The sequence below is a fragment of the Alligator sinensis genome, unplaced genomic scaffold, assembly GCF_000455745.1.
Source record: "Alligator sinensis unplaced genomic scaffold, ASM45574v1 scaffold114_1, whole genome shotgun sequence".
NCBI classification, from domain to species: domain Eukaryota; kingdom Metazoa; phylum Chordata; order Crocodylia; family Alligatoridae; genus Alligator; species Alligator sinensis.
Genome location: NW_005842525.1, coordinates 326,642 through 337,646, shown reverse-complemented (window position 1 = coordinate 337,646; position 11,005 = coordinate 326,642). Strand labels below are relative to the sequence as shown.

Genomic DNA, 11,005 nt, shown 5'->3' with positions numbered 1-11,005 from the left:
GGGTGGAGCAAGAGTTAGTGCTGTGTGGGGCTCTGCTTGCTGGGGGCTGGGCGGAGAGCGGGCTCCGGCAATGCTGGGAAGAGGCTGCAGCCACTCTAAATTTCACAGCTCCATTCCCAGCCCCACACTGCCACCCAGAGCAGCCCCAGCTGAATGCCCCGCCTCCACCCAAGTGCCAGGAAGAGCCAGGGCTGTGCCAGGCAGTGGTGTGGGGCCGGGAGTGGAGCTGCAGTGAAATTTGGGGTGGCTGCATCCTTCTCCCAGTGCCGCTGGAGCCTGCTTTAAGCCCAGCCCCCAGCAAGAAAAGCCCCATGCAGCGCCAGCTCCACCCTGCAGCTGCAGCCCACCCCATGCCACGCTGCTCAGATCCAGGGGCACATGCCCCCCTCCACACCCACCTGGGGTGCAAGCAGCGGCAGGAGCTGTCCCCACCTCACAAGCCGCACCTCCCTCCCATGTCTTCCCCGCTGGGGCAGCACCTGCCCCCTCCCTCAACCCGGGGGGGCCTTGATCCGTCCCTCCCACACTCCTTCCCTCCCCACTTCCAATTTACCAGTTTACGGGCATTTATCGGACAAATTATTGGCCCGATATCCGCTACAGACAATTTTCTTTATATTAGTACTGATCCAATATCCGAGCAATGCACCTCTAAGACATACCCTAACGTTTTACCAGGTTTTCATAAGAGTCCATCACAGAGCAAAAGTACAGTGTTAGGTAGATATCCCAGGCATGGGAAAAGTAGCTGACAATGTGGTTAGGTTTGGCTGAATAGCAGTTAGTAAGATGTCAGCCCCTAAAAAGCTTTAAAAAAAAGTGTAGTATTCCTTTTAAAGAATGCTCAAATTGCGTGACCTCAAAAGAAACAAAACTGAAACAACTCTGATGGACAGTTTTTATAGAATGGAATGTGACATCAGGCCGAGTTGAGATTTATTTAAATTTTATATTACTGAAAGAAAATCCATCTATAACAACGAAGCAGAAAGAAAAAAAATCCTTATCTAATAATAATGAAAGAGTTATACACATAGTGTATTGTACAGATGTTGAGAATTCCCTAAAAGAATGAAATATTCCTCAAAAGACAACAGGGCATTTAGAGGAGAAATTCAGCTTACAAGGTTGTTCCTCTTGATGACTTGACTCTGCAGGACTCTCAGAAATACTAGCAGTTTCTTCGGTTGTTTTGCCTCTTATCCATGTTGCCAAAGAGTATGATTCTGAATTATCAGAGCAAACCATTTCCAAAATGTCACATAATGTATGTGAGAGGAGGTTCTTCTGTTCTTCCTCTGAAAGATCAGACCTTCAATCAGCCAAATTGATGTTAATCACCATCTTAAACATGCTATTAGTGCTAAGTGTACACACCTACTTATTAGTTAGCGGGGCCAAATTAGAAGGAAGAATTATAAAACCAGCCTCTGAATGATATGACTCAAGGTGATTATAATCCATCTCAATTATATTTATTAAAAAATTAACTACTCCAAGATGAACAATTCAATCAGTGATGTACATCAATATAAGCAAATTCTACAAACCAGTACTGATGTACCAAAATTGGCAGTTTACAGCCACATGCATTGTACATACCATTTATTCCTGCAGCACTATAGCACAGTCAGTTAAAAAAATTAATCTCTTTGAAATGCAAGCTGCAATGCAAGTTACAATAATAATGATAACAATGATGATACCAACCAAACAAACTCTACTTACCTTGACACTCTCTCCAAGTAGACTTCTCACTGGCAAAAAGTCTCTTCAAAAGGAATGCCTTTGTAATTAAAAGGAATAACTGTTAGACTACAAGAGCATATGACATTTTAACACTTCAGTTCTACACGGCACATTATGTTTACATTAAAGAACATCAGACCTCTGTCAAATTATTTGCAATCAAACTATGAAAGCTTCCCAGAATAGCCTCTGTTCTCTAATTTTATCATTCAATCTAATTAGAACCTAGTATGCATACGTAAGGTATTAACATTAACTGAGGTTACCAGAACACGTTTATTTCTAACTCTGGATATCCAAGGTAACTCGTGCTCAGGGTACATCTCCTTCACTCAATTCTCTATGTGAAGCTATTCTCAAGACTGCCTTTTTCTGCCCAGAGATCTAACCAATCATTGTAAGCAGGTAACGAGCTCAGCAACTTGTAAGGTATGATTTTTAAAAGCGCATGCTGCCTCAGGTCTGACAGAAAATTCAGCACCTTCTTAGATATCTGCTCTAACTGTCTATGAATGTCCCATTCAAAATCAAATATGGAAGCCTTTAAAGCATCAACTTGAAAACAAGTTTTGCAACAGTAATTCCCATGTAACACCTATAATGCAAGCGTAAAGAAAGATTTACATTCCCTGGCTTAATTTATGATAGCATAAGGTATGGCTGTTAAATTTGTTTGACCCTCATAGCTACCCTCTCGTTTTCCTCCTCATCCAGGCTCACTTATCTAATCTATTCTTCTACAGGAGCTTTTTAACCAACCTTCTCCCTTGAAATATCTATGCCAGTGGCACTTGTTGCAGGGTCTCCAAGATTAATCTTTATGTTAGATGCACTTCCTCCTCCCGTCACTGAAACTCATTAAACTGATCCCTGAATTTTAAAAACAAATTCAGAAAGGAGATTATATCTATAAAGGTGATCATGAGAATCAACAGGTTCCTGTATGTGAGGGATACCTGCGCCGACACCTTCCAATTAGAACGCGTCAGAGCAGACTTGATAAATCAAGCCTACTGGAGCGTTCTAATCAGAATGCTCCAGCAGCCTTGCCATCACGTGTATTCAGTGTGCCTGTGTTTCAAAATGGTGGCAGGGGTGTTTTAAAGTTCATCTGAGCTTTAATTAAAGCACCCCAATCGCCATTTTGAAACTGTATACATGTGACAGCACGGCTGCTGGAACATTCTGATTAGAACGTTCTAGTAGGTTCAATTAATCAAGTCTGCTCTGACGTGTTCTAATGACAGGCATTTTTTTAATTAGAGAGGCTCCTGAGAGCCACTCTAATTAATACACACACCACCCACACCCTAGTGCAAATGTATAGATGTCCATCAAATTCCCATCAATCAACTCAGAGACAATGGTGCCAAATGGAGGCCTGCTACAGCTTTCTATGTTGTAACACCCTCAACAACTCACTTTGGAGGCCATCTGCTTGCAGTTTGCTCTGGCATCTCACTCAGCTCCTACTAATGGTTCCAAATACAACATTACTTCACTCTGGAAACTTGCCACAGCTAGCATACTAAACCTACTGAGGACAGCTTGCAGTGATAACTGCTAGGAAACAATCCTGATAGCTAAATTTGTAAAACAGCTGCTAAAGGAAGATAGTGATGGCAGAGGCATTGGTGCAAGCTCTTTGATAGCTCAGACCAGACTTGCAAATATAAAAGAGAATATTCTTCCTTCATATGGACCACCTGTGTCCTTTCCTCCCAAAATTGTGGTCTGTAGACCATAAAAGTCTATGGAGAACTACTAAGCCACTTTAGAAAGAGCTAGGAGATTGACTCCAGCAACCATTTATATGACACAGTACTATTAGGAAATGTTGTGGGATGTTAATTCACAGTGAAAGTAGAGGTGGTCCACAAGATAAAGAGATGCAGCATGCACACTGAAAATATGAAAACTATCATCACAGGCAGTCAAGCGGACTGCAATTCATATAAAGTTCAGTATGAGAGTCTCCAGAACGGAAAGGATCAATTTTTACAAACCAGTTATATTAATTCCCCTCTAATTATTTTACTAATTAAGACTAAGTTTAATATTTCCTCTTTTTCAAACAGTAGATATTAGCAGACACAAAACGTAACTGCTCTCAATTCTTGTGAATAACTGCCTCTTATAAATGCTCCAGCAGAAGCACATTTATGCAAAAGAAAAAAACTGAGATTGCTATACATTCTTTCAAGTTACCAATGCCCAAATTAATCTTTCACACTTCCCAGATGACACATGACACTTCTGCAAAGTCTCTCGCTGGTTAGACTGATTGTGCCCCTTCTTCTGCCTGGACTCGTTTCTCTGATTTTATCTGATTTTGTAAATTCATTTGGCAGAACCCTCTCTTCTGCATAATATTAGTATTTAGTTATGGTTGTGTAAAAATTAAGGAAAATAACTGAGAAATGCTGTCTATTAATTATAAACTATTTCTTGAAACAGTGCATATTACCTGAACTGGTGCAATCACTGCACAAGGGCCACCTTCAAATTGTTCTAATGCTGTTGATTCAGATTCACTAAATACAAATCCTGACAATGAAAAGAGGCCATGGTTAGTAAAGTACAGAAATCAACACTGTATTTATTGCATACTTCCCCATGATAGGAATGTCACTCACCCTCCCTCACTTTTAAATTATCAAGTTAATTTTGTAGATAAGACCATACCAGTTTAAGAGTTTAAACAAGATTCTGCTGTATGATATTTGAAAATAAAAACATATGGAGTATGAGAGGAAGGGAAGCAGGTTACTATATACAATGTTACCTATATCAGCAGTATACTTTACCAAAAAAAGTTGCAATGCACTATAACACGATTAAGCACACTATCATCTTCTTTGTGCTGGATATCTGTAAATCACATTCTGATGTAGTAATAAATTCTGTCCGAATCCTATTCGGAAATTGGAGAGACCTTATCTTACATTATGTGTAAAAGCAGTTTTTAAGCTCCTATTGATCATCTCCTTCCTATTAATCTTAACAGAAACCATCAGTGGACATCTTAAATCAGGGGTGGCAATGTCTTCGGGCTGAATGCCAAAAAACCCTGCAACCTGAACTTAGAAGATGTTGGTGTGCCAGGGGTGGCTGGCAGAGCAACCGCAAGGAGCCCGATCCTTCGTGTGGCACTGGCAGCACAACCTTGGCCCCTTCCCCGCCACACTCCCCGAGGCATACATGCAGCTGTTGCCAGCAAAGAGTCAGAGTGGGGTTCTGGACCTCAGTGCAGCTGCCTGCAGCCTTATGGCTGCCTGCTGTGAGCAGCCTGGCCTCTGGGCAGGCCTGGCTCAGGGTGCATGGTGGGGAAGGGGTCTGGGGAAGTGCAACCCTGGCCTCTTCTCTGTCATGTACCCTAAAGTAAGCATGCAGTCGCTGCTGCCATGGAGCTCAGGCTGCTTGTAGTAGGTGATGGGCAAGCTATGAGCAACTGCACTGGGATCCCAAGCCCCAACTTGATGCCATAGCGGTGGCAGATGCACGCGTGCCTTGGGGCACATGACTAGAAAGGGGCCAGGATTGTGCTACCCCAGGTCCCTTCCCTGCCATGTGCCCCGAGACTTGTGTGCAGTCACCACCGGCCATGGAGCCAGGCTGGGATTCCGGCCCCCATGCACCAGTTGCAGCCTCCTGGCTGCTTATCACCTCCCGGCAGGCATCTGCTTGGCCCAGGTTCTGGACAGCAGCTGCCTGCCCCCAGGCTACTCACAGCAGAGCTTGCAGCCTCCCCACTGCCTGCTGCAAGCAGCCTGTGTTCTGTAGCTGGTGGCAGTTGCTCAGAGCCCAGGCCAGCTGTGGCATGCCCAGCAAAATGGCCTTGCGTGGCATGCTCTGGCATATGTGCCAAGGATTGCCAACCCCTTTCTTAGATGTAAAGATTTTTGGATGACTATAGAACTAGACTCTTTGGAATTCTACCTTCCACAGAATATGTAATGCTAACTGCCTGCAAGGCAGCCACATTCAAAATGGCCCCAAAAAGAACATTTGAAGCTTTTTCTCTTTAAGTTCAACTATAAGATTGAAGCACCCAAGCCCAATTGGCTACTAAAAAATAACAGTTTAGTACTTGACATACTGTAAGTCAGAACATTATAAAGACCGAGATGTTGTTCTTTTATACAATATACCTAATGACACTAGTCTAAATTGTTATAATTTACAAGACCCTTCATTACTTGTCAGACTCTTCCTCAATGAGAAAGGAAAATTACTTTCCTTCGTCTAAGTCAGCAAAATGTAGATGCAATATAATTAAGCATAGATCAATATATAAACAACAGGATGCTAGGTTAAGATAACATAAATCTATACTGATGTAATTTATACGCAGAGCCAAGATGCAAGTTACATACAATTCCCTCACTTAATTGGGCCAGGATCTCTATTACTCCATACTACTGCCAAATCTTTCATTAGTATCATTTTGTTCATCTTATGTAAGTGCCCTTATGGTATGCAGTATTACCAAAGTTCCAAGCTAAAATGGCCCCTTGCCCATATCTATTGGCATTCAAATGTATAATCTAAGGTAGTTTCTGATGTAGATTTAGTATGGACTAAATTCTCCTTTAACACTATATGCAATCCTACACTTTTGATCACATTGCTGTGGTACTTTTTAGTGGCTTTAATGATCAACTGTGTGGTACCATCCAATAATAAAGAAAGCCTGCATTTGTTTCACATTCTTCTAAGCCTGATGAGCTGAAATCTGCATGAGTGAGTTGTACAGCTGCACATGCTATCCTTTGCCCCTAATCAGCAGTGCAGCGTAGATGCATCCACATGGGACTGAGGGTACAACTCATTTGTACTGCTAATTGACAATGCCTGCTAATAGAAGCAGCTACACTACCAGCTGCAAAAAGTACACAGAGTAAGACAGTATGTTTGAGGTAAGTTTGGCCTTACTGCTCTGACCATATTGTATCTTCTGGCCTCTTCACATGACTGCCTCTATTTCTGAATGAAGTTGATTCGTTGAATTATCAAGTCACCCTGCCACCTCTGCTTCTTTACAAGTTTCCCTTGCTGTCTTCTATACAACATCAGTCTTTCTATTTTTTTCCCCAACATTAATTCCAGCTGCAGAGAGAATCATGGAGAAGCGGAAAGGGATCACAGACTGCGCCATCCCCATCTACAGGCTGGGGGAGGTCAGGAAGCAGAAGCTGGAAGTGGGAGGGGGATCCAGGAGACCCCAGTGACAGCAGCACAAGAATGATGACAGAAGCAGCACCTGGACTGAGAGTAGAGGGCCAGGTTAGGCCCTCAGGGGTCATATGCAGCTTAATGGCTACCAGTTGGACAGCCCTGCTTTACATCATCACTTAAAAAAATTTACTTGTCTGTTCTGGGAGTGCATTTTAACTAGAAGTGCACCAATACATCGGTCTGATATTGGATCAGCTCTGATATAAAGAAAATGTAATACATCGGAAATTGGCCATATCAGGTTGATAATTTAGCCAATAAATGGTCTGTGCACATGCACAGCACATGAGGAGCACAGCTCAGCAGCTTGAAGAGCTGCCTCCAACTAGTAAATCTGGTGTAGGGGGAGAGGAAGGGAAGGGGCACTGGGGGGCAGATCAAGGCCCCCGTGGGAAGGGAGGAGGGTGGCTGGAGCTGGGCCAGGGGCAAGCGCTGCTCAGCCAGGGTGGAGCAGGTGCAGGGGCTTGTCCTGGGGTGTGCAGGGGGGGTGGGGAGCAGCTCCCACCACCACACCCCATTCACCTGGTGCTCGCCTGCTTGTCCCGGGGCTCCCGATGGCGGTCCCCGCCTCGCAGGGTATGGGGGGGGGGTTTGGCCCCCCCCCCCAGACCCCTCCCAGCACAGTCCTGCCCCACCGGAAAGAGCTTGGTGCAGCCCTGGCCCCAGCCTGCCCTGAGCAGATCTGGGGGCGCACACCCTCCTGAGCAAGCGGTGGGAGCAGTGGGACAAGCAGGCTAGCAACGGCCCAGCAGCTCCCGGCCGAGCAGCGGTAGGACCCGCCCCCCTTGCCTCCCCGGACGAGCAGCGGCACCGTCCTGCACCTGCTCTGCCTTGGCTGGGCAGCGCTTACCCCAGCCCCCCTCCTCCCCCACAAAGGGACCTTGATCTGCCCATCCTCATGTCCCTTCTCTTCTGCCTCCAGCTGGTAAGTCTGATGTGGGGGGGGAGGGGGCTCTCCAAGCTACGGGGCTGGTATCAGAAATCAGATCAGCATTGGCCGACATGCCTCCTTAAAATTTGGTTATCGGTATCAGCCGCAAAAACCTCTATCGACGCACCCCTAATTTTAACTACAAACACTTCACATTGCTCCCTGATTTTTGTGCTGTGCCAGCTTTTACTTAAACCATTTCCTTTTTTAAACACTAACATGTCTAATTCAGCTGCATGCAAACTCTAGACTAGTAACGGACACAAGATTTAATTGTTTAACGTTTTCTGTTGGGCTGTGTGAAGAACAGCCATTTCATCTGGCAGAAGATCTGAGAAAATTCATATGTTCATATGTTGAGAATTCTGGGTTCTCTCTGATTTGGAATAAAACCCAGTAATTCTAAAATTCTCTGGGAAATAGATTCCAAAACAATTATTTAAAAAATATGAAGTGGTTTATTTTGTAATTTTGAAACAAAATTCCGACCAGTGTGCTGATGAGAAGGGAGAAAGTCCTCAGGGAGCTATCTCCCTAGCTCCAACGACCCTGGCAGGCTGTTAAGTGGAAAGGCAAGTCAACAAAAAACCAAGCAGGTTTTCAGATAGCTCTGATCTGTTGCCAGTATTTGCCTATAAGACCCTTCTCCTTTCCTTAACAACGGCCATTCCCAAATCAACAGTAAAGTATCTGAAGTAATGACAGCATTTATATAATAATTAAACAAGTACATGACTAGGAGACCCAACACAGGGTTTCTACCCTTACCAGGAATCTGACAGACTTGGGGGCTTTACATTACCTTCTCTATATCTACTTCCCATGGCAAAAAGGAAAAAGGCATCTAGTCATGTATGTTGTCTCTCTTGGTATTCATTATTTGAAATAAACACGAGCTAGCAGTAGGTATCAGAGACAACAATCCATTTAAGTAAATAAATGAAGTTTATACATCAGATATCATTATACTCAGTAAAATGACTGAATGCAAAAGAGCTGCTTTCTTTCTAACCTTGAAGTCTATGAAAACAATATGTGCTAGCATTTTCATAGTAACTTGCACACACAAAGTACTGTACCAACATTTATCTTCAACTGCATTCCTGTAGAATAGGCATATAAATGTTATTTATACTTTGCAGATTGGGAAAATAAAGAAATTGGTCAAGTTGTCCTAACCTGATGCACAGTGAGACAGCAGCAACACAAGTGACAGAACTCAAAACTTCCTAAATCCCAATTTTACTCTTACAAAATGCACAGCCACACACAATACTAATTACTATACAACTGGAGGATACAGGAATGGCAAAGAGTCTTACTTCAATTATGCTTTTGGACTTCACCCTGTACATTTTAATAAATTCACACACAAATAAAAATTTGCCATCAAATTATATCTTGGAAGACAACACTGAGAATCGGAGTTTAGTCTAATTTAGTAGTGCTCAACCTCTGGCCCATGGGCCAAATGCAGCCCATGAAACCATCTCATCGGGTCCATAGGAATCCCCATGGACCCAGAAATTTGGTGGAAGGGAAGGGGGTGGGGTGGAGAAAGTGGTGGCCATTAGTATAGCCACCCTCCCTACTGCCAAATTCCCAAGTCCTGCACTTGGCCCCTCCCTGCTTCTGGATTGGGGCTGGGCCAAGTCACATCCCATTCCCCCAGCCCAGGGCCACCTCCCCACCCCACCCTGCAGGACCAGGTTGGGGCTGGGCCACAGCCAGGTCAGGTACCTTTCCCTTGTGTGGTAGGATGAGGCACTGCCCATCTGGCCTGCCAAGCAAAAAGGTTGGGCCCCACAAGTCTAATTAGTTAAGGAAACATTGCAAAAAAAAAAAATGTCAATACTGTTATTTTCTTCTAAACTTTGTAAATCCTTTGCGTTTTAAAATGGCAGCCCACAACCAGATATTTAAGCTATATTTCAGAAAAGACAACAGGCCACATGTACCATTAGTAGGTTACTGAGTAAAGCAGTGTACTGGGCAGCTCAACAGGAAATAGAAAGTACATCATATTTTACTAGCCCTGCTTACTGTATTGTCATGCTTTTTATTGTGCTCAAACTGAAAAATATGAGATATATTTCAAAAGACAAGTTAGACTCAACTCCCAGTGACTTTGCTATCTATGTCTTAAAGTCTCTCCCTAAATTTTCAGCGTCACGATAGCATCCTTTTAACTACTTTCCTGTCTCCTAACTTCACCTGTCAAGACAGATAAACCTGTTCTACCAGCTTTGTTATTTTTACCCAGTGAGCATCTGGGTCCAAAATGACAATTCCAGTAGAGGTGCACCAATACATCAGTGCCTTATCACATTAGCCCCAATAAATGGAGAATTAACATCACTGGCTACTGGCGTTTTTTGGCTGGTGTAGCTGATAATGTACCCCCTCCTGCCCCTCCCCACCCTGCCAGAAGCGTATCCAGAAGGGGTACACTCCTTAAAAAGGGTGAAAACCCCTAAACTACAACATTAAGCAGGCACAGCATCTGTGGCAGGCTGGGGCCTGAGTCTGTCCCCAGTCTGACCAGATCATTTGCAAACTAGATTCTTCTCAGTAACAGTGTGAGGATAAGCAGAAAGCACTGGGATCCCCCCAGCTGTGGAGCGCAACACCAGGAGACCCACACACGTGCACCGGCCTGCTAGCGGAGATGGCAATCTGAAAAGTAACTTTCCTTCGTTACTCTTCTAATCCCCTTCTCCAGCTTGGGAGAGACGAGACTGCCAGGGGCTGCCAGCTGCTGGAAGGACCTCTCCTTTGGGACACGACTGCATCATTACTTTCATGGGTCACAAACAGCCTCAGCCAAGACCAAGCGTGCAGGTGCATGGGGCTTGTCTCTGCTTCACAGATCTGATGCAGGTGCGACTGCCAGGGTGCCTCGTTTGTGCAGTTTGTCAGGGCCGCTTCTTGGGGGGGGGGAGGGGGCAGGAAGAGGGCTGGTAAAGGCAGGCGGGGGGAAACGCGGCTGGGGGAGGTCGGGCCGGGGGAATAAGGCGCCTGGGCCTGGCGGAGAGAGAGAGACCGTCCCCACGACGCTGGCGCGGGAGGGGAGGGGAGGGGAGGGGC

The 11,005-nt window shown here is 44.8% G+C and overlaps 1 protein-coding gene across 3 annotated transcripts in view; it reads right to left on the bottom strand.

Annotated features, from left to right (window-relative positions):
- The window catches only part of MINDY3 (MINDY lysine 48 deubiquitinase 3), a 71,188-nt gene that overhangs the window by 59,591 nt on the left and 592 nt on the right, over window positions 1-11,005 (bottom strand). Inside the window, exons 2-4 of one of the 3 annotated variants that reach the window (XM_025213367.1) lie at window positions 4,217-4,296; window positions 1,729-1,786; window positions 1,125-1,298 (exon numbers count right to left, since the gene is read on the bottom strand). In XM_025213367.1, the coding sequence (XP_025069152.1) occupies window positions 1,125-1,248 (124 nt within the window). In that variant the 5' untranslated portion in view covers window positions 1,249-1,298; window positions 1,729-1,786; window positions 4,217-4,296. Of the gene's footprint in view, window positions 1-1,124; window positions 1,299-1,728; window positions 1,787-4,216; window positions 4,297-11,005 lie in introns of those variants that run through there. The other 2 variants (XM_025213368.1, XM_025213369.1) reach the window with 2 other exon arrangements.